General features: G+C 47.5%; 1 protein-coding gene across 1 annotated transcript in view; it reads left to right on the plus strand.

The window, feature by feature from the left end:
* Window positions 1-1,710: 1,710 nt before the first annotated feature.
* Window positions 1,711-24,324, plus strand: part of CUNH10orf143 (chromosome unknown C10orf143 homolog) — a 64,592-nt gene continuing 41,978 nt past the window's right edge. Inside the window, exons 1-4 of the mRNA XM_065746885.1 lie at window positions 1,711-1,851; window positions 4,146-4,286; window positions 4,409-4,474; window positions 6,705-6,831. Of these exons, the coding sequence (XP_065602957.1) occupies window positions 1,786-1,851; window positions 4,146-4,286; window positions 4,409-4,474; window positions 6,705-6,734 (303 nt within the window). The 5' untranslated portion in view covers window positions 1,711-1,785 and the 3' untranslated portion in view covers window positions 6,735-6,831. The remainder of the gene's footprint in view (window positions 1,852-4,145; window positions 4,287-4,408; window positions 4,475-6,704; window positions 6,832-24,324) is intronic.

Raw genomic sequence — 24,324 nt, forward strand, 5'->3', positions numbered from 1 at the left:
TCAGCAAGGTGTGAGAAGGAAGGGGCAGGAGGTGTGAAACGTCTGTGGCTGCTGAACCTATGTACTAAGAGGAAACACCAACACAAGAAAACACTTCTCCCTGTGAGCAACGTGACACACTGGAGCAGACTGAACATTTCTTTTTATTCTGAAAGTATCTTTGGAGGGAGAGAAGTGCATAATATGAATTCCTTTCAAGCGGGCGCCACTTAGCTCTGCACTGTGTGTGTCAGAAGAGGATTTTCTAATGCAGCTTTGATGGATGCGTCGCAGAATGCTTGGGTCTTTATAGTGCATCCCATTGTTCTAAGCACACCAATGTACCACGGGAAGCCAGGCTGCGACACCGGCTCTACTGGCAAGGAATGTAAGCAGACTCTGGGGGTGGAATTGGAAGGGGGCTTTGAAATAATTAAATAAATCTGATCTGATGTGAATGGATTTGGGCTCGGTTCAAACTCGGGAATGAGTTATGCTTCAGATGTTGTGCAAACTGGATTACCCAGAGTTAGGGTTATTTTTCTATCAGGCATGTCGATTGCTAAATTAAAAAAAAAAAAAAAGAGAGAGAAGAATCAGTGGATTAATTTTTTTGTGGTACACCCTCAGGCTCAAAGATGTGACGGAGCATATAGTGTAAGCACAACTGGATCCCTGGTGCAGAATAAGCGCTGGAAGGAATGCCAGGGATAGCCTGTCAATGCAAATAGCTTGATTTAGCAGAGCAGAACAGACAAGTGGTGTATTAGATGTTCCCGACTGAGGATTTAAGGTCTCAAGGCCCACCAAAAAAAAAAAACCTGAAACCAAGACTAATGTTATCTGTGACACGCAGTGCCAGGGAGTGATGAGCTCTGTCGGACTCTGCCCAGTCACTCTTCCTCCCATGAATTTTGTTATCCCTTTTGGTGGGAGACACCTTTACTTCATTAAGAAGGGAGTCATCCTGCAGAACAGAATCTTCTGCTGATGGTTTTCAGAGTAAACCTGACACAACTCTCGCCATTTGGGATCAGGTGTGCAGTCCGTGTCCCACGCTCGGGGCTTTGGTGTCCTGCTGCCCTGGGAGGGAATTTGCAGGCGATCCTCGAAAGCTTCTGAATGATTCTGTTTGGAAAGCGGATGTGTCTGCCTTGAAAGCCGGGTACCTCGCTGCGCCTCAATGCAAAATAATCACAGAAAGAAGTAGTTTTCAAACTGTGTGCGCTTCACAAGCATCGGGGAGGTAATAATACAGACAGAAGCGACTTTATGGAACCTGAGATTTCGCGCAGCAATTCCACTTCCTTAGCTTCACTGTGTAAACAAAACCCGCTTCACTTATTTAAAGCGGTAGAATATGAACGGCACTGATGGTTACATTCAAGAAAGAAAACAAACCCGATCCTCCCCTGGCGCACCGTGAGCCCGTCCCCTCTCGTCCTGCCGCAGTTACAGCGAGCAGAGGCCGACCCCCCCCGCACCACGTCCTCCCTTATGGGGCAGCACACATCCGCGACCTCTCAGCCCCCCTCCTCCACACCGACCGAGCCCGGCTCCCGCAGCCGCTCCACGTAGCAAAGCCCCGGTGCGGCGCGGGATCCGCGGGATCCCCACGTCCACAGCGGCAGCGCCCGCCCCGAGCGCAGCGGGCGGACGGGGGCAGCTCCGCGCCGCCCCGGCCCCGGGCGCACTGCCCGCCGGGCCCGGCCCCGCCCCGTGCGGGAGGGCGGCAGCGCCCGGAGCGGCGGCGGAGCGCGGCCGTGCCCTGGGGCAGCCCGAGCCGCGTGCGCCGGCCCCGCCGCCATGGAGGCGCGGGGGCGGCGGGGACCGCCGGGCGAACGGGAGCGGGAGCTCGGAGAGCCGGAGCGCGTGAGTGCCGCGCGTCGGGCGGGAGATGGCGGCCCCGGGCGGGCTCGGGTCCCCCTGGCGGCGGCGGCGGGAGGAGCCCGCGGAGCGGCGCTGTGCGCGGGAGGGGCGGCGCGGAGTTCCCCGCGGCCGCGTTTGCCCCGCGGTGCCGCCCCGTGCCCGGAGCTGCGCGCTGCGCTTCGGGGTTCGTGATAGCGTTGGTTCGGCCCTTTGCGAGCCGCTGCCGGGCCTGGAGGCCGTTCTGAACGCGGGTGCGGCTTCTGTTGGTGCCCCGTGGCTCCCGCTGCGTGTTGGACGTGGGGTGCACGCGTTGCAGGAACCTCCTGCAGGATGGAGCCCCTCGCTGGCGGTGTTTGGGCCTTTGGAGGCGGTGCTGAGTGGGGCACAGCGGATCCCTGGTCCCCCCGGGAACGCCAGTCCGGTTTTGCTGTTCATAAGAAGCAGCATCTCTGCGAGGCCTTCATCCCAACAGCAAATGCACGTGCTTTTCCAGGACTTGCGGGCTGGGAGGGAGAGTGACAGAACATCTGCTCTGTTTTCTGCCTGCTCACACGCTGTGGATTGCTGTCTCTTGTCTCGAGCTGTGTTTCAAGCCGGAGATGATGTACCACAATCGCTCCCTAACAAAATGAGTCGTTTTGACGCAATGCGTGGCTGCCTTTTGAGTAGCTCGCTCATTGATCCTTATTAATCACAGGCACTTGGAGTCCTGCGCTAAATGTGTTCTGTTCGCAGGCAGGATTGATGTATCGATCGCTTCTTTCCTAAGAGAGAATTCCAGGAGCGAAGCCTTCCCTGAAGCCAGCACTGCTCACAGCTCCCGCACACTGTCTGGGAGCCGCTGTGATAAGATCGTCAGCCAGCCACTCTGTGTGCTGCATTCCTGTCCCTGCTGCTGAATGTCTTAAACTCCCCCAAAACGGTGCTTTGAATTTATTTTTAATAAGCCAAAGTTCTTCTGATATGTGGCAGTAAATCGTTTTCTCCTCTTTTCCTTCATCTCGCACGCCGTGCCAGCTCTGCTGCTGCAGCACTATGCTCTAGCTTTCAATAAAGGACGAGTTGTGCTGCAACAAAGGGGAGAGAATGTTTTCCCAGCGGAAGGCAATCTGCCTTTAGAGGACCCCCTCAGACTTTTTATTATTATATTATTCACTTTCTTAGTACAATACATTTCACTTTTCGATTTGCTTCCCGTCCAAATATCCCGTATTCCTTGATAGTGTTCTCCTTTCAACTGTTTTCCACTGAGGTTCCTGTTGTATTGCTCCATTTCATTTTTACATAAGATATTCACATTTGGAAGTTAGTTTCCATGCTCGAGCAGCCTGTCAGTTCGGTGGCAACGCCTCTCCCACCTGTGAAATCGTACGCTTGTGAAAAAGGCAGAATGCTGTTACTCCTTAAGCAAAGTTTGCTCAGAAAGTGATTTCAAAAGCACGTGCATCCCCTTGGATCTCAGTCAGAGCCAGGCCCTGGAACAGCTGCATCACTTCTGACATTTCTCATTGTTCTGTTAATGTGCTGCTGCAGTCTCAAGGAGCATCCCGGTGCAGTCACGGGCTGAAGGCAGTTCCCTTCTCAGGGTTTCTGTTCGGAGCCTGCCCCACACCTGCCCCTTACCCTCCCGTGTTCCTGACGTGGTTTGCACAGTCTCTGCACAGCCCCACTCTTACACTGGGATGCCAACGACTGTGAGAAAGGCATCCTGGCTTAGCACAACCCGTTCTCCAAAGGTGGAAATCCAGAAGTTGCTCTATTGCAGGTAACAGTTCAGGTGAGAAGCAGGAAGCTGGCTGTTTGCATAGCAGAGGGAAGCTGTAGGGAGGTGACAGTTTGCAGAAAAAGGCACAAATAAATCATTACAAGAGATGTCTTCATAACTGCCTGACTTGGCTTCAGGGTTTTCCTTCCGTTTCCGTGATTTAATTAGGCGTTTCACAGAACTTCCCATGATCTGCTCCTTTGATAAGCCCCATCCCAAATTAGATGCTAATGGAGGGTGACGGATCCTCTTTTCCCAGCAGCGTTCTCTCCCCGCTTTCTGTGGCTGAGGCACAGAGATGTGTATTGAGATCCACACCTCTCCCTGCTCACCCAGCGCCAGGCACGGCGTCCCATGCAGAGTGGCTGTGCTCTGGCCTAGTGCCTGACGGGCTGTATTTACTAACTGGCCGTGCTTGCTGTTCTTCCAAGTGAATATAAGATCCCTGTCAGTCCTAAACAAATCCTGCAGGCCTGTATCCAACAGCCCACGCTTTGCAAAGGCACACACATATCCCTTTTGATTCTTTCAGAAGCGAGTGTGCAAGCCGTTGGAGGCCTTTCCAAATGAGGTCGATGCTCGCCTCATTGACTGCGCTATGGAGCTGGATTCTAAACAGAAAGTCTCCTCCAGCTGTGCTCCTTGGGCTACAAAGACAAAGCAAAACTCAGTGGTATGTTTACACCATCAACGGATCTATTTATTAGGACGCATTTTAAGTCAGTTTTATAATCCAATTGCTAATAATTGTCTTTTTTTTTTTCTTATGGCTCTGTACATGTTTTTGTTAATTAGATTTTTGAAAACCAAGGAAGCAGAGGTACTTCCCAGCCTTGCCCGAGATGTATTGCTGGAGAATCTGTAAGTATATTAACCTTTTTCTGTGGCATAAAAGGTAGACTTGTTCTTAAGTATTAGATCCATAAAACATAAAGTTAATAAAAACCGCAGTTACGTTTCTCAGGAATAAAGCATGTAAATAAACGAAGGCAGATTGATTTAGCATTTCTGAGGTATGCTAGCAGAGTACAAACTAATATGTTTTCAGCAGCGTTTGGGAAATACGGAGACTGCAGGCACATTTTTCACATTCACACTAAAAAGCAGAGTTTAGGAAGCAAACAGTAGCATACAGCTTCCTCTACCCCGTTAGTGCACCTTCCCTGATTTACAGAATCATAGCAGAGTACTCAGGAATCTCATTCTCGTTCTTATTTTTCCCTCTATCTAGCTCTATTTATCTCTCTTCCTCAAAGATGTTGGAATTAAAACCCAAATTGGCACATGACAAACTCGGCTTTGTTATGTTACAGAACTACAGTGCCAACATTACAGTTTGTAAAGTTCCTCTGTATTGATGACCTTTGAATTCTGGAAGATTATCACCACTTTCATGTAACGTGAATATAAATACTGTAATTCCATTAGACTGTTTTAAGTCAGAACATCATGATGCTTTTTTTTTTGCTGTGATGTAGTATCGATCTTGAAATCAAAATTAGGAACCCTTAGGATGTATAATTCACATCCTCAGCAAGCACTCATTTGATTGGGTGTAATGGATGACTTCTAAATGCTTTTCAGCTGTAAGAACTGAAGGAGGCAGTCTGCTAACTGTACTCAAGGAGAACTGGAATCTCAAAAGTAAAGAATTTTCCTACTGAACTGTCCTGTGCTGTCACTAGAGTGACTCGAGTCAGTGTTAGCATAAACATGTGGAGCTTTTGTGTAGCTATTTGCTGAGTTAGACTCGTATCAGGAGTTGAAATAGAAGCTGCTTTGCTCAGAGCAGGCTCACCTGAAGTATGACTGACTCAGATGAAATCCTGTTTTCCTTGACATTCCCTGTAGTGGTGACAAAGTTTATCCACATCTGTTGCATGATGTCAAATACTAATTAGAGTTTAAGGAGCAAGATGCAGTGTTTGGTAATGGATTAATCAAGTTAGCGTACATATTCAGTTCTCTGTTATTCGAGTCATGGCCCTGGAACAATCTGGATGAAAGGGATGTGTGACTGCCTTTGCCCCGATGGGTTGCTTTTGCAGAGGGGAGGGATTCTTTTTGACTCTCAGTTTCAGTCAGCAGGCTTTGTTAGTTTAGACATAATGCCAAACACAAAGACCAGAGCAGAGCAGCTGGAATTGTGTTCCAGTGCAGCTGAATGTGTGCTGTGCTGAGCTCGTCAGGCTGTCCTGATAGAAGCTGGCTCATGTGAGTGTCCTTGCACCCACAGCACAATTCATCCACAGCTCCTCTAACTGTGGGTGAGCTGATGGTACAGATTTGTTAGCTGTGTTCCCTTCAGCCACACCAGAGTAGATAACAGTTACACTTCGATAATGTAGTAGGACTTACATTGGTAATGTGTTCATTCTTAAAATAATAAAACCCTATATTGAGAATAAAACGTGTGGCAAGCTGATAATTTTCTTCTGAATTAAAATTTCACCTCAGGAAAATGAGGTTGTCCCAATGAATAAGATGCATCATGGAAGTCCTTCAGAACAGCTGAAACGTCCCTGAGGGCAGAGCCTCCAGGTAGCAAAATAAATCATGGTGGAGTGCTTATTCACAGTAATAATGATAAAATTCTCAAAGAAACTGTATGCTACATCCAAAAGACATGACACATCCAAGCTGGAGTAGGGCAGACAGACGGCAGATGGGGCTGGGATGGTTCATCTTGGCTGTGGTAGTCTTCTCAGCACTGGACTTTGCATGAGGAACGTCATTCATGTCAGCTTTCCTGAACACGTTTAGTTCTTAGTTTCTACACCATATGCTGTGATTTTCAAAGTGTATTCAAAGGGGATATCACTTTTCAGCTTGCTCTCTTAACACTGAGGCCTGTTTTCACTACCACACGTTTCAGAAGGAGCAGCAGAAGTGCGTGGAGCCACAGTGTGAGATGACATACCGAATTTGCAGGTTCTTTAACCTTTGTCCTCCAGTTCTTTGGGAAAGGAGGGAGCACTTGAGATGCTCTTAGCAGAACTGTCCATTTCTTTTACAGTCATGTTTGAAAACAGATACTGAGAAAAGGCGTCAGGTTTTGATCATTCTGTCACATACCATTTTGTCATTTCAGGGACACTTCAGTCACATCCTGGGCTGCTAGAGATGGAGAGACTGCAGATAAGCAATGCTGCTTTCCCTGTTAGGTTCTAGAAATGCACCTGTGAGCAGTGTACAGCTGGAGTATGTTCACTCACGGTGTGAGCACGCCGCTCTGTGTTCCTCCTCCACCACACAGCTGGATGCCCCTGTTTTTACACTTGAAAAGAATGCTTTTGTTTCTAAGGTATCATATGTATGAAAAAATATATATATTTGATTCAACTTTTTGGAGTACTTAAGCTGATTTGGCCCTTGGCCCAGTCTTCACCTGGCCCTGGAACAAAGGTCATGCTGATACAAGATGTTTCACTGTCTCACTTGGGCCCTTCTGGGCAGCCTGCTCTAGTGGTGGGAGATCTGCCCACGGCAGCGGGGTTGAAACAAGATCATCTTTGAGGTCTTTTTCAACCCAGGATATTTCTCCTCTCATCTCTTCTCTGGGAGGACTCTTCAGTTCTAGACAGAGAGCTGATCAGTTTTACAGCTGTGTGAAGACCAGTAAAAACCCTATTGAAACTTGTTCAAAATCCAGAATCTGCACCCAATTCAGGTACCTTTCCTACATGCCAAACTCTTACTTGATTTACAATTTGGGAATGTGACAGGTAACGGTCTACAGTGAAAATCAGTATTATTTGAACAGCATTTTGATGCAAAGGTGAGTGGTGCTTCAGGTCTATGCAGTCCTCAGGTTGCTGACAATACCACCTGACACTCTGGGATTCCCTCTTTCCAGCTGTTGTGATACAGAACAAGTCAGCTTGTTACCCAACTTGATTTTATTGGCCTGCCACAAATAATGTAATCAACATTTGGGCAGTCTGCAGATGTTTTAACACCTGCCGATTTTTGGATTCTTAAGGTATCCAAGCTGTGTTATTTGGATGTGACACTTCAGTGGCTGCTCTGGCATGGAGCTGGCTGCTGTTCAGAACGGAATAGCAATGTGCTTTACCCTCTGCATTAGATGGAGATTGCTGTGACCTGCCAAAGTTCAGGAGGAAAGCAGTCTCCACTGTGAGGAGAAGTGTGCCCTGATCCCACGGGCAGGGTTCGGCCCAGCAGCAGCAAGGCAGGCAAACAGCCTCCAGCCCCTCCTGCTGGAGGGCAGGCACTGCTCAGTGTGGACTGAAACGAGAGCTCTAGAGTTGCAAAAATCTACTAACAGGCTTTTAAAGGTTACTATCCCAGTAGTGCTTATTGCACTGTGAAATGCTCAGACAAAGCTTTTTGTAGTCCTAGAACGCTTCCCATATTGTGTGTGGAGTTGTAGCTAGCACTGAGTTGACTTTTATTAACAAGATACTCTTCCTGAGCAAAAAATTGATCTTTGCAAAGCAGGATTGGATCTCCAGACCACCCCTGACCCCTACGACTGTGGTTCTACCAGTTCTTTCAAACCAGCATTTCTGTCAGTGACAGAAGCAGTACAATCTGGTCAAAGATCAGGTGCTTGTAAAATTCGTATTGGCCATGTTACCTTGAAGCTCATCTTGAGCTCCCCAGCTCCTAGTACAGCTTGATACAAGCAATAGTATCTATCCAAGCTAGAAAGGAACATACACTCAGCTGAAATGATGGTAGTGATGAGCACGTTCCCATATACTGATAACAGAAAAAAGATGGCTATGCTTCAGCTTCTGTGCTGTAAAAATTGGAATAGTTTCTTTGAATGTAAAAGGCCAGAAGGCATCTGAAAGTTTAGTCACTGCAAAATGACTCAAAACCTGTTGGGTTTCACTGAGTTGAATGCTTGGAAGTAGCTGTTAGCAGAACAGTTTATCATCAAAATGTAGGTTATCTGAAGGAGAGAAATTACACTTGGACTTTTCCGCTAGAATGTATCAGACCAGAGAAGCACAGCGTTGAGTTTAAAACATAGGGAATGCCCTATGAGTCACCAGAGAGGATGGTTTTCCATTTAAATAATTCAGTTTTCATCCTTAAAGAATTCACAGATACCAGTGTGTATATTTCTTCTGTTGGCTGAGAACCTGACTGTATTTTAGCCTAGGATAGCATACAGTCAGCATGAGATCTAATTGATTTTCCTTATGGTCCTTGCAGCTCCTCTCATGCTCCTTCTCTTCTCCTTTCAGAGCAGCCATTGCTTGGTTTTTGTAAGGTCCCCCTGTACATGGATCACAGGATTGGTCACAATTCCTGCCTGCATTACAGGGGCCTGATGAAGTCATACTCCGTTCGATTTTAATGTAATTTTTTCATATTGGTCTTCTCATTGTTACTGTGCACGTATTTTATTACTCTGCCCACAGTGACTCTCAGCTCTGTCCTTGGAGATTACTGCATCTCTGCAGCTCAAGAAAGTAGGAGAACTTTATCCTTTTTTACCCTGCAACCCACAGTGTGACTGTGGGCCTGTGCTACCTTCTTTGCACTGTTATAAATGTCATGCTGCATTCTGTACCAGATCAAATTGATCAGTACTTAGGTTACTCCTGTGAATAGTTCCCATATCCAAATGCTGTACTTACTGTGGAAAGTAAATGTGAGTTGGATTGTCCCAGGAAAGCTCTGTTGCCTGACCAGTTATATCTGTTCTGAGAATGAATGGGTTTCAGTGCAGCCTGGCAGGTGGAAAGTCAGCTCCCCTCACTTCCAGTTCATCCCAGTTAGTGCAGCCATACTGAGTATTGTCAGTATGTTACTATAGAGAAGGAGTGAAGGAACACGTGGCAGTTACCATCTTTGCTGCATCATAACAAGTTTATAAGGAAGAGTGAGCGTAAGAAATACTTCTGACACAGAAATGCAATGCCTTTCTTCCTTAGCAAAGATTTCTAAGAAATCTATCTTTCTCATCCTTTTGATTCGACAAGTTTTAATCTCTGCATTCCTACCATGTCCGTTTCCAGAATAGCTTTCCCTAGCTGCTTACCTGCAAGAGCAGTGGGCTGGGAGCACCCAGCAGCAGGTGGGCAGATAGGGAGAGGCTGAGAAGCAGGACAGGCACTGAATGGAAACACTTCTTACCATGGGGAGAGCAGTCTTTGATAGCATGTCCTGTTCCAGCCGTCCTGATCTTATCTCACAGTTCAGTCTTGAATGTCACATATCACAAAAATGGTTGCTACACTGATAGTTTCCAACAGTATCTGTACCATCACACTTATTAATACAAAAACGAATTGGGCCTCAGGAGAGTGTCTTACCTGAGTTTTCCTTTTGAAGTGATCATTGGCATTGTCTCCAATCAAGAAGCATTATCTGTGTGTGGCTGAAGTCCGGGTGTGTGTACTCCCTGATCAGCAGAGAGTGAAGATTATCTGGTTTTGCTAGCAGCTCCCTCTTTTTGGTAGACCTTGAGTTGGCTTAGGATTGAAACACAAATCAACGGCAAACTGCTGGGGTTTGCAGTCTGTGCCAGGAGGCAGAACTGCACTGTACCTTTTTTTCAGCGTTCTGCACTCTTCCTCACTGCGTGAGGCTGTAAGTCCTAAAAAAAAAAAAACATGGAGAGATTTTGATAAGGTATTCTGGATAGGTGTCTATTTCAGCTGTGTTCTGCCTCAGGTACCCAGAAGCGAGGCACAGAATCACAGAATCACTCAGGTTGGAAAAAACTTTAGAGATCATTGAGTCCAACCACGACCCAGCCATACTGCCCTCACTCTAACAGCCCTCTGCTAAATCATGGCCCTGAGCACCACATCCAAACGGTATTTAAACACACCCAGGGATGGTGACTGCACCACGTTCCTGCAGAGCCCATCCCAGTGCTCAACGACCCTTGCTGTACAGAAGTGGTTCCTGATATCCAACCTAAACTTACCCTGGCACAACTGAAGGCCATTTCCATTTCCCCTCATCTTGTCCTGAAGTGACGGATGTTGCTCACTTGGTGGTCCTGAGTTTCACACTGTCTCTCATTTGCTCTGCTCTCACCCAAGGGCTGCAGGACTTGCTGCTGCTCAGGGCTGGGTCTTCACTGCCCACAAACACGATGTAACACTGTGAGCCCTGGTTGTGTTCACAAATGAGCTGCATACACTTCTGCACAACCTTCCAAGCAAGTCTTCAGGAAGGATGTGCTAGCTTGCTCCATGCCTTTTAACGAACTAAAATCAGCCACTACACAAACGGGTTGGGGCAGAGATGTAGCAAACTCTTGCTTCAGGAGTATGTTTCTGGGTGGACACGCTGTGTTTGTGATTTGGATTTGGGCACTCAGGAGCATGTGCTGCTGCAGCGTAGATCAGGACTGGGAATGCTTCTTTAAAGCAGATTGGTGTCACATCTGCAGTGGAACCTCAGAACTGCTTTGGTACAGCTGTGAAACTGTGTCTTACTGATAAACATGATGGATCCTTTATCTTTCTTAACGCTATGGTTTGTACACAAAGCAACCTGAAAGACACTATTTAGGTGTATATAGGAAAATAAAGCGTGCGGTCAGTTTTTAACTCAGATGAATATTATATAATATTTTTAACTCTGTATTTTCTAAGTTGCTGCAAAAGCAGAAGCATTAAACACACCTTTGGCTACAGTACGAAACGGACTGATTTTGTTACGCCATTAATGACTGAATTGCATTCAGCAGTCACTGAAGCATGGAGGGCAATGGGACAGTTTGGGTTTCTATACTCCATGGGCTCATTTGTGCTATGTGTCCCACCTAGCTTCCCCTCCTGGGCCAGATACATGAATGATACACAGAATTGATGCTTTGAAACAACATAATTCCTCCGCAGGTTTGGTTGAATGGAGGGTGAATAGTTTTCAGCTCATCTCCATCTGTGCTTCCAGACTTCTGTCCTCTCCGAACTGGAGCACCTTAGGACCAGACCCAAGTTCCTGTGGCTTTAGGTAGAAACACAGGTGCCTGACACCCTCATGAATCTAAGCTCTAATCTCCGTGGACCTCATGGCTTTCTGTAGATTATCACTGCTCCATAGCTGCGTGCTTCTGGAGCAAACCCCACAGCCAGTGCTGCTGGCTGTGCACTGCTGCAGCTGGAGCACAGTTGTGGTGCACACGGAGTGGTCCTTCCCAGCAGCCTGCTCTCCTTGCATGCCTGCTGTGCCCCTGGGTGGCTTCTGCTCCATGCAGCAGGCCGTGCTCGGTCCAAAGTGAAACCTCCCAGCTATGTACTGCACCACTGGAGGCCTTAGCAGCTGTGCCACATTGCTTGCTGGCATCTACGTGACCTCAGTTTGTTTGTCTCTCAAAAGAGAGCCCGTCGTGTCGTGTTGTGAAGTCCTGTTGCTGCAGACCTGAACAGGGAGCAAAGGTACGGGGTATTGGTACATGGAACCATTAATGGTGGAAAAGTGCTCTGAGTCCCCCCAGCCCAGCCCACCGTGCCCACTGCCCGCCTCTCTCAGTGCCACATCCCTGTGGGCCCAAACACTCCAGGGATGTGGACTCTCCTCTTTAGAGAAGAAATTTCTCTTGATACCCAACATGATCCTCCCCTGGATAAGTCTGTTGGGACCGCCCATCTCAGAGCACATGTAGGACATGCACCATCCCTTACAGCCCTTCCTTTACCTTGCCAGTCCCACAAATACCTTCAAATACCAAAACGTGCTTGATAAATAACCACACGTTGACTTGCTTTCCTGCATTTACTACTGCTCTAGAGAAAACCTTCCCGCTGTCTGCCTTGCATGAGCGTGGTCTTGGCCACACAGCACAGCACTCCTGGAAAGGTAACAGCTGTCCCCAGGAGCTCTGACATGGTAAGCAAGGGGAGAAGAGTGGACACACAACTTCGGTCTAATTTTGTCACCAGTGCCTCCACACAGCTCCGTCTGCTTAGAGATGAATGCGATTTGGTTGTACATACATTTTGTATAAAGATAAGCAGATGGAACACTTAAGATGAGAGCATTAAGCCTTGTAAGAAAGTGCAAGAGCAAATATGAAGTTGATAGGGTGGATGTATTATTAATGGAAATAATAAGCACGTTATCCTTGCTATGTAAAATTTATGTACTGAGTTTGGTTGCTTTAGAGCTCAGCGTTCACATAACTGTTTGCTGATAACTACACATTGACATCGTCATCAAAGAGGAAGAAACCAAAGCTTTTGGTTTAGTATGTGGGAGTTTGAAGGCAATCTGCTCAGGTCTGGCCACAAAGACAAATGTATGCAACGCATACATTGAAAATGATGTTTAAAATGAGCGGTGTTCATGTCAAAGTTGGGTGGGAAAGCTGTATATGTGTTCAAACAGTGGTATCTCCCCTGAGACCATCGTACGTTGGTTCCTGAGAGCACAGTGTGGCAGTTTGTATTAGCAGATGGAAGTCACACAGTAGCAGTGCTGTTTTGCTTTGATTACTGGCAGTAATTATAAAATTGAGAGAGACACCTCAAGATTTCCTCACACATCAAACTCCCATTCTAGGTAACCACATATGAGTAAGGAAGAAAAATGTGGGATTTCTTGCTCTCTTTCTCAACAGTAAAATTATAAGAAGAATCCCAGGAAGATCAAATAGGTGTTAATTTATCTGAACCTCACCCACTGTCAAATCACAGGTCCCATCTCCAGTGCCAGAAAACACATTTACCCTTTTGCAGCTATGACACACTGAGGTCTACAGGTTGCCATATGGATGGAAAACACTGCTCTCCATTCATCGAATCACCATGGCTTGGAAGGTCCTCCAAGACATCCAACCCAACTGCCCACCTACCACTGATATTTCCCCACTAGGCCACCTCCACATCCCTTGCTGTCATACACCACACTCTGCATCTGAGTGGGAGTTTCCAAGGAGCAGCCTTCAGAAAGCAGAGCACGCAGCTCCACGCGGTGCCACTGCCCCAGGGACACGGCTGAGCCAACACCAACGTGCTCGCCATGCAGCAGCTCCTTGTTGGCTCTCAGAGTGTGATGTGTGAGCTTCTGAAGTTCCTCCTTTTAATGCCATCTGCCCGGCAGGACCGGGTGTGCTGATATTTGTGTGATTACAGCCTTGTTACTGAAACAATATAGAAATCACCGCATGATATTTGCTCGCAACACAGGGTGTCATTCATGAGTTATACATAAATGGCAGCTTTACATATTTAAAAGGAACATGGACTGCTTCGTATCTGAAGTATGTTTCCCAGGAGGGAACACCACCATTTGATCTATTTTTGATTAAAATGTAAAAATTAAAAATTAAATCAAATGGTAGTGTAATTCCTTCGGGAAAACATCCTTCAGTTATGAAGTATTCCCCAAAGTAACCTTGAGAATCTTACAGCTGTATTGTCTCATCCGTAGGTGGTCTTTTTATGTCTCACGTAATTAAAACGAATTGCTGTTAGAGAACCCGTAGCGCCGCATACAGATTTATGAACCTCGAGGCACCTCCGTTCACAGCCAAGCAGTGGGATCGGCGGAGCTGCAGCCAGGCCATGGCCGGGCAGATGCTGGGCAGCACTCCTCACCTCCAGGAAGGGGAGAGCAACGAGAATGGTTGCCCAAGAGGGGCAGGGCAGCCTTGTGCCGCTGTGGAGCGCGGCTGATACCGTACGCAGAGATGGCTTTATATACCGAGGAACGGTCACTGCGTCACTGGGAAAAGATTGTGAAATTGGATTTGCCAGGAAAATGTGCTCAGCAGAATGTAACGCCGCTTGTTTACTGCGAGCTGCTCCATCAGACCGGCTCGGGACACGGGAATGCATATTTGATAAGATTAGAGAATAGCAGGGATCAGGAAAAAAAAAATAAGAGTATAGAATTTGCATTCCTGTTTCCACAGGTCTGAAGGACAAAAATGTCACTTAGTTTTGCTTGGTTTGGAAGCTCACGCTCCTGCCATTGTTCACCACTGCGGCTTGTGACTGCACATCCTGCTCCGGCTGCAATTAAAACTTCTGTGAGAGATTTCAGTGCAAAAATGAATAGAACTGAATGGCTCAAATTTCATGTTTAAACAGAGAAAGAGGGGGAAAAAATTATCTGGCAATGGAAAGATAAAGTAAGGGTTTGATAGAGCCTTGCAGAAACATTTTGCACCAAGCAGCAGGAGTGTTCTCATTTCTGTGTAATACCTGAAAGAAAATGCCTCTGATCTTTGAATTTCTTCATAGAGAGGAGTTTTTCATGTATAATCAGACTAAAACCCTCCTGTAATTGCACAGTGAGAGGCCTGTGATGTGCCAGGAAGGCCTACAGAAGCCAGGAGGCATTTCCTCACCGGTGCACTCACAGCGTGGGACACGGCTCACTGTGCCTCTCCGTCCCCCCAGCCCTGGGCTTCTGACATTCACCTTGTCTCAAGCACAGAGGATGTGCAGCGGGGTAGGGAGGCAGGGCCCTGTGCCCTGGCACCACAGGAGGTCACCAACACATGGCACTTCCAGCGGTGCCACTCCCAGTGGCACTCCACGTGTTCTGCCTACTCACAGCTGCCAGGGCTGCCTCCCCTTGGTAGTTAACACTTGACTCCAGGATGCGGGTCTTCGCAGCCTGATGTGTTTTCAGCCCCTCTTTTATGGGCAGCAAATCACTTTTCCGGATCAAAGTGTAACACAGGTGCTTTAGGAAAGCGGCTACAAGTTTTTCAGTCCTTTTCGTAGAATCACAGGGTGGCCTGGTTTGAAAAGGACCTCGAAGATCATCTCACTTCAACCTCTCTGCCATGGGCAGGATCGCCAACCAGGAGAGCAGGCTGCCCAGAGCACATCCAGCCTTGCCTTGAGTGCCTCCAGGGATGGGGCATCCACAGCCTCTCTGGGCAACCTGTTCCAGTGGGAGCTCTGCATCTCTTATGCTGGGGACCCCAGGCCTGGACGCAGCACTGCAGATGGGGCCTCACAAGAGCTGAGTAGAGGGGGACAATCACCTCCCTCTCCCTGCTGGCCACCCCTTTTTTAATGCAGCCCAGGGTGTAGTTGGCATTCCGGGCTGATATAACTGGCCAGCTTTTAGGAGATGTCAAAAAGCCATGAGGGAGCTCAGTATTAGCGTTGGCCTCCAGGACTGGGAATTCAAGACTCTTCTTACAGCTGCTGAGATACATGGGGCAAAAGATATTGTTCCCTGCAGTGGATGCCCATCCCATGCTGACACAAGCTGTTGTCTGTGGGATGGGAAAACTTGAGAATCTGCTTTAAACATCACTCTGATGTGTAAGAGATGTAATTTCAAAATGAGCAAAATGATGCATCTGTATTAATAGCAGTCACTCTGGATACTGCCACAAAGACAGTACTGGAGCAGAGCAGAATCAATATTTTCCATGATTGTAGGTTGAAAACAGTGAGTGTCTGGCTTTGCCATCACTGAGTCTTCAATAATTCAGAATCTGTAGTAGATGCTGCATAGCACACATCCAAACACAAAGGGAAAGACACACAGCAGAAGTTTTATAGAATTTCATAGAGTAATGAATTCTAAGCAGAATGATCCATTTGGAGTCCACCAGTCTTGGTCTGGGCAGACTCACGCACAGGATGGGTTTAACTTTGGAATCCCAGAAGCCCTCTGAGATCCCCAAGTCCAACCTCAACCCATCCCACCGTGCCCACTGCCCACGTCCCTCAGCATCACAGCCCCACATGCCATATCTGCTTTGTCTTGGGAGGGCACTGGTGGCACAGCAGAGCTTCATGGCCAGACAAGTTTTGAAAAGCAGATGATCCAACAGCAGTGTGAATAAATAAGAAAGTAACTGAGATTACAGATCACACTGCCTTTCTGGAAAGGACTTGCCTCATTGCCACATTGTAAATGTGTTACAAACTTTGGATCATTTACAAAATAGTAGAACACTGTAAGATCGCTTTATGTAAATGCAATTTTAATATTCTAACTTCATTAATTATCTAAACGGACACCATCTTGGGAGCAGATAAACTACTGACACAATTCTGTAGCTGTTTTGCCAGCAGGATTTCCTTTGAAGTTGATGGCAGCTGTGTAAGCGGACACGAGTGGCAGGGCTGAGCCTTGCCGTGGCTTTCAGAAGAGAAAAGCAACGGCAGAAAGCACAACAGCCCACCCCCATGTCAGCATGGGCTGCCCCTGAGTGGTGTACTCACATCGGGGCTGCTGGGTGCAGGGCCACAGACCATAGCCCCACACAAGCATCACGGCAGCAGCTGGACCCTACCACCAGGAGTCTGGCTTCATAGAACCGCAGAATGGCTTCGGTTGGAAGAGATCCTGATGGCCTTCCAGTTGTAACCCCCCTGCCATGGGCAGTGCTGCCTCCCACTGTGTCAGGCTGCCCGTGGCCTGTGGAGGACCATCGACCTCCTGGGGTATGCATGGTATGTCTCAAACACTTGCAATACAGAGCTGTTGCCACCCAGCTTTGTCTTTTGCGCTGCAAACCAGCCCCGGAGGCTCTCCACCTCACCTGGAATGTTGTCACATTGCATATAAACACTCTAGTAGTTGGGTAGGGATAGTGATAGGAGGATGGTTGGACTAGATGATCTTGTAGGTCCTTTCCAACCTTATGAACCTATGAACCTATAGAAGGAATTCATTAATAACTCACACCAAGTTTCTTCAGTGCAAAAAGAGCAAAATCAGTGCCTCCGATGAAAGAGTGGAGTTCGGTATTACCATCTCCAGCCCAACCCACAGTAGGTCTGCTAATACTCCCCTCAGAGCTCATCAGCTGAGACAACAGATTTCAAAGTATGGATTCTGGCAGCACACAGGCCCAGGGCCATTCAGCACATTATACAGTTCCCCGTCTGTTTTATGAAAGGTGGGGATGTATATTACAGTAGTTCACCAGCTATCATCTTCATTAATAATCTGATCCGCGTCTTTAGATTATTTTAGTAATTACTCCCCATAAAAAGGCTACTGAGTATGATTACAAACATGTCTTTGTTTTGATTGCCTCCTTTTGTGGTGAACACCAGATGTCTGAAGTTCTTGACTTTGTTTAACAACACCAGTAATGTTCACCGAGGTTTCCAAACGCTCCGCTCGGACCCCGCGAGTATACAGCTTAACAGCCCAACACTCCAATAAACTAGCCCACAAACTGTTCAAAGTTCAGAAATTAAACCTTATTTGCATACAGAGAGATGCATCAAAAGAGCATTAAGGGCCCAATTCTCCTCTTTGGAAGATCTGGGCACTGGTGCACCCGGTTCCCAACCACCCCAAGTATCCGTCCTCCAGCATGCACGGCCCCAGGACGTCATGTTCTGTAGTACCAAGAGGAAAACTGCAACCTTTGGCCATCAGCTGCAGCAGTTGGGCTCAACCAGAGAGTGCTGCTGGCACGGGGCCCCCAGCAGTGCAACGTCCCCCTGATGGGGCAAAGGGACACGGTTTGGCGGGCACAGTGGGGATGGGTTTGGGTACAGGCTTGGTGGTCTTAGAGATCTTTTCCACTGTGTAGTCTTTGTTTGGCAAACACTATATATATATATATCACTGGATTTGTTAACGAGGTAATTTTGGCTCTGTTACCTTACCAGAAAGAGCCTTTGTTTGAAAACAGAATGAGTACAAACGCAAAGCAAACGTTAAAAATCAATTGCTGCCCATGTCTTCTGCCGAGGCTCCCCACTTCTTCACTTTGTGATTTAAGTCATGATTAAAAGCAGTTACTTGACTCGCTGATTTAAATCAATCCACACCATCTCTCTCAGATCATCTCAGGCAGTTAAATAAGAGAAGAGAGTGTCATCAATAACCCATCTGTGTCACAGATGAGAAAGCCATCCCCTCGGGACTGCTATCCCCCATCTTTCATGTTCTGATCCCAAGATTTCCAGGGAGTGGCCCAGGCCACAGGGAGCAGCCCTGAGCTGTGAACCCTTCAGGGGAGGGAGGCAAGACACAAGCAGCCAGAGTGCACCAAAGGCTGCCAATTAGTGCACCCTAATTAGGTTCGAGCACGTCCTTAAGCTGCACGGGCATAAGTTATGAGTTCGATGCAAATTATGGCTGATACCTCCCCTTCCTTTGGAGAAGCATCTCCAAACAGAGCAACAGGCACAGGGCCGATGCTCCTCCTGAGGATGCACAGAGCCACGAGGTCCCCGAGCACCCGTGTTATATGGAGGTGACAAAACCCACGTCCCCAAGATGGGCAAACAGAACCAGCAGCAGAGAGCCATGCAGGGCAGCCCAGGCACGGCCCATTCTGCTGCAGCTCCCTGTTGCCTGCTTGCCCTTGGCAATTCTGCCCTCCCCCAGGAATGCCCTCCAGACCCCACAGCTCCAGATGTCTGTGTGCCATGCAGGAAGCCGGGAAACAAATTCCTCCTATTTTTCCTGCTGGTAATTAAAATGTAGGAAGAGCACATTGTTTAACGGGCAAAGAAGCCACCGAAGATGTTTCATATGCAATTACAGCTGCTCAGTGTCTGAAATAGGCAATAAACATTGAATATTTTAAGTCTTTCAGATTATTCCTTGTTGCCACGAGATCAGCTCTTGCAAAATAAAACTAAAAAGGTTTGAAATGAAGAAAACACGAGTTGAAATAACAGCTCAAACTGGGACAAACTTCTGATCCAACTTCCAGCACGACTCTCACGCCGAGGCAAGGCCACCTCACCTAAAGCACCTATTCCAGTTTCTGCTTTCTCCCCCAGTTTTAGCTTCGGTGTGGGTCCCTGGTTCATTCCTGCTCCTCCTCTCCCCATTAATTTCTGTACGTGCTTGAGCAATCCTACCCTGACAGCAGGGATGGCTTAGGTGGCTCCAGGAGTCTTTTCCAGCATTAATTGTTATGATTTCAGAGCCCCACCGGGTCAAGTCTTGGGGAAGGGGAATTTGTTCCAAAGTTTGTAAGGAAAATGAGAACATTCGGCACTGCAGATGTGCTGAGCTCCAGCACAAGGGCAGTGCTGCAGACACACAGGAGGAGGGCTGCACGTTTCCAGCTCGTGGGTGAGCAGCTGTGGCACCCACATGGATTCAAGGGTTACAAGCTGCAGAAGTTCAGAAGCAATCAAATCAATACCCAGAACCACACAGCTGCTTTGCAAAAGCACATCCTCAGGTTCGGTGTTTGCTGGGGATAACAGCTTTATGGGCCCTGCAGCCCCTCCAAGGCTCCCCAGCTATCAATACGCTTTATTTTTAATGAAGGATCTCACTGCTGAGGATCTCTTTGACCAAAAGATTGCCCAGAGTATTAACAATGATGCCCATCTCCCCACGGCTCTCAGTGCCACCAGTGCCCGTGGAGAGGCTGCAGGAAATCTGCCCCGCATCCCTTCCCTCTGAGGTTGGGATGGCAGCAGTGCCACGGGGCAGTGCCCACAGCAGCTTCACCCACTGCCTGCAGGCAGTGCCCCAAGGAACGTGGGCAATCCCCACGCACAGCCAAGGCTGCATCACGCCAGGCTCCTCAGCAAGCACATAGCTCACAGCAGGCATGAGTGCCCCGAGCAGGGCTGGCATTAAAGATCCATCTCAATTTCATTATTCTGAAGCAGAAACCAACTGCAAACACGCAGACTGAGCACGTGCATTCGCTGCTCTCATTGTCTCCTCTGCTGCACTCCATCCAGCTCAGGTGTGCACCCAGCTGTACCTGGCAGAGCGCTGAGATCGCTCCTGCTCCTCGCTGCCATGGAAGAATTAAATACAAAACCTTCGGTAGGAAGCAATTGTGAAGTGTGGAAGTTTCTAGTCAGGCAAATAAATTGGATTTAAGTATATTACAGTCATAATCTTTTTCTGCCTCTCTCCAGACAGCCTTTGTACATGGAGAAATGAGAATGTATTCTCAGACAAATCTTGACCTGAGGGAGAAGGCAGCGGGAATCTGGATTTTCAATAACATAAGACAATAAAGCTCAGACTTCTAACCTGCCGCAATATGGTAAAAGTATAAAGAGCTTAGCAACTAATAAAAGAAAAGGGTCTTCCAACTCATATTTGAAGATCTAGACCCCCAAAAGGACACTTCATAAAGATCATAATGGGTTAGTCAGTATCTAACAGATACCATGTACCTTGTTGACCAATTGTCTGACAGTTGTCTTCTGCAGGCCTGGATATTAATAAGCCTTGTGTTGATTTCCTTGGGGTATTTTGTCTTCGTAATTGTACATCTACTTGTTGTGACACTGCAGCTCACTATATATTTATTTAATGCGAATCCTATAGCAGAAAAAAAAGCGTGTACGCTATTGTTTTCCTTAGATGATATGCATGTGCTGCAAATTTCATCTCCCTCTAAGGTATAGTGAATCAGAGCTGTTGCAGGGTAAGGGAGAGCACACGGTCTTGGGGCAAAGAGGAAATCCAGACGTGTTATCCCCATTGGCATGAGTACATCTTACTCCATGCATTACACCGGGAATATGAAGAGATTCAATTATCACTGCATTTTTATTTCTAACAATAACAAAAACTGCTTCTAGAAGGTATCCCAGTTAAACACTATTTTGACAGATAATGCTGGTGTAAAGCAGCTGTCACTCACACAGCAAGATGAAGGGAAGGGGATGCATAAGGAAGATCACAGAGCGGCTTATGCAGTGAAAATGAAGCCCATTAAAACTCCTCTCACCAACAAAACAAAGACCTGCTGCAGCTTGATGCTGCTCTCACCACATTCTGTATGTACGGCCACAGAATAAAATGCAAATATTAGAGATTGTACAGTGTATATAAATCGCAGTGTCCCATAGGTTCACAAATACAGGCATCCTTCAGAATGCACTCTGCTTGGCAGCTCCCTCAGATGTAGCAGCCATGGCCCAGCAGCTATAGGATATGGGACACAGTGGGAATGGTGGCTGCACATCCCTGTGTGGGTCTCTCTTGTCACAAGGAACAGACACCTTGGGTTGTGGCCAGGACACCTCCATACAAGCCTGGAAACAGCAATCTTGCCCTATACTCAGCATTGCTGAGGCCTCACCTCGAGTACTGCATTCAGTTTGGGGCACCTCAGTACAGAAAGGACACGGAGGTGCTGGAGCAGCTCCAAAGAAAGGGACTCAAAGAAAGAAGGGGAATGAGAGGAACAACTGGGATGTGTTTAGAAGCAGTCACCGGGGGGAACTGAAGTCAATTGCAGTTGTTACAGTGCTTAACAAGTCTTCAAATTTTGTTTCAGTACAAGTTCTGAAACAACTCATTGAAAACTTCCTATTCAGCTTTCAAAAAATAGATTTCCTTCAGGCAGAGCTGAATCCTCCATGGAAACTGAGCACTAAGCTTAAATATGGGATTATGAAAGAGAACTTAAGAGTTTCTGCTGCTGTGCTTGAGAGCCCGTGCTTGCACATCCCAACCCCCCCTGCCTCACCCAAAAGGGCCTCTCTGCAGCCATGGGTGGGAGGTGATGGCACAAGGAGCTGCTCAACATCCTGGAGAGGTCTCAAAGCATTCCTCCAGAGCAGCTCATCTTCAACCAAAGTGTTCCGAGTTTGAGTTTCAGGGTAAAAATTTCAGTCAAGAAGGGGAAAATAAAATAAGAAATGGAAATAGTCAGATGTTCCAGAAGTAAGCAGCAAAACAAGCAAATTATACAGGCAGAGATATGAGTATTTATTGGAGCAAAATAGCTCCAGAGATGGTGGAGAGAGGTCATTACTGAGTGCTGGGAGCACCAGGATGAAGCAAAGTGAGCAGTCCAGGTGGGCAGTGGGTACCAGCAACTGCTTTGAGGCTGTGTAGGAGTCCCAAGGAAGCAGCAGTCCCCACTTCATACATTAGAGCAGTTTACATTACTAAAGCTCACATCACCATCACTGCTTGAGGTAGGGCCAGCAAAACCCCATTTTTAAGGCAGCCAACTTCAATATTCCTTTCAAGTATCAGTGGCAAAGCAGAGCGATGCACTGCCCCAAGAAGATCTACAGCACAGAGCACTCGCCACCAAACAGTGATTTGGTTTTCTTATTTATTTACTTCAATCCTCATAGATATTTGAGAGATAAGGCAAGTGTAACTGAAGTTAATGAGCGTTTAGCTTTACCCTTTGTTTCACCTGGGTAACACTGACTCGGCTGTAGCTCAGAGCTGAAGCTATATTTGGAGAGGAAATAATAGGTCTTCATCTATAGCAGAGCATGATGTCTTCCAGTAAACTTACAGTGGCTTTACCAAGATGTCACTGATAAGCGTTTGGTTTCACTCCCTTCTGTACCTGAGTTTCTTTAGATAAAATTACATAGGTGCATTTATTTGAGCAAGCCACGAGCAGGCCTCATGCTTCCCCACTACAAATTCATTCATATACTCCAAAACCCACCCAGTGCTAATGTCACAGCCATCTCAGTGCTGCATGAGAACCTCAAGCTGTAGCACATCACAGCCACACTGGTGACATTCACTATACCAAAACCACATGCAGAATGCCAAGAGCTGCTGCCAGGGGGAAGTGGGGCTGTGCACACACGGGCTCTGAGCTGTGCCAGCATGGAGTGTGAGCTTTAAGGTCACCAGTGGCAATGGTGCTGCACTTGCAGTCACTTCCCTCCTTGTCCCATCGATCTGTAGACTGGATGTACATATTAACTATGATGATCAACACCATTGCTGGTTCCTGTCATTTTGTTGTCCTTCATTGCTTGTGCCCTGATTAAATGCAGCCAGAAGAAGACCCAGGGGAGTCTTCTTCTGCACCAGAGGGGCAGCAGCAACCCAGCACAGAGCTCTGTGGTCCTGCAGCCAAGCACACACAGGCACTTGCTGGAGGAGACCAAGTACCACGGCCTAAAGCAATCTTGCCATGTGGTAATTTTCCAGATAAATGGACAGTTGCCTCAACAGTTCCACTGCTGAAGGTCAATGATCCATATAATACGGGCAATTACAGAAGTATTTCCATTGCAGACTCAGTGACAAATTCTTAGCACAAGACAACACTTAAGCTCATCTCAGGCACAAGGGTGGCAGTGGGAGGGTCAGTGCTGCGCCGGGCCCCAAGTGCCTGCTTTGGGCACTGGCTGTGCCATGCTGTGCTCCCTGTGATGCTGCCAATGCTGCACTCTTTGACTTGGCCAGCTCCTCATTTCATACTCAGCCTCAGTCACTGCTTTCAAGTGGCTTGCTCTCTTCCTGTGCCCTGGTATAAAGGTAACCACTCCACTACCTCACACAGATCCTCCAGTGCTGGAGATAACAAATAAAAACAAAACAAAAAAAATAATCAAGGGAGAGCTCCTTAGGAGTTGGAAGACTTGGTTCTGTTTGTGCACCCGCTGGGACTCCCACTTCCAGCTGCATCTCATATCCAAAGCAGAGTGCTCCCAGGCAGCTCACACCACTGGCACCCACAGCCACTGTACGTAGGGTGAGAGGCAATCACAGCTCACACAGCTCATCCTTCCAAAAGAAGATCCCGAGCAATAGACACCAACTGCTTCGTGTCTGAAAGTATGCATGAGGAGACAGCCTCTTAAACAGCAGATCCTCACTGCTCAGTGCCACAGAAATCAGCACCACAGCCGCTGGAAGTATTTAGGAGCACAGCAAAGCCACCCCACCGAACAGCACTAACATCCTCAACCCGGAGCTCGTCAAAGCGAAGCGCTGCTCGCTGGTTCAGCACTCGCTCCTTAAACAGCTACACGCAGCAACAAAACGCAGAACACACAGGTGCCCTCTGTCATCCGAGCGCTGCACAAGTTTAACAATAAACACATCAGACCCTGAAAGACTTTTGTGAT

Source organism: Cyrtonyx montezumae, unplaced genomic scaffold, assembly GCF_038088225.1.
Source record: "Cyrtonyx montezumae isolate F1298 unplaced genomic scaffold, pur_monq_1.0 scaffold_4, whole genome shotgun sequence".
NCBI classification, from domain to species: Eukaryota; Metazoa; Chordata; class Aves; order Galliformes; family Odontophoridae; genus Cyrtonyx; species Cyrtonyx montezumae.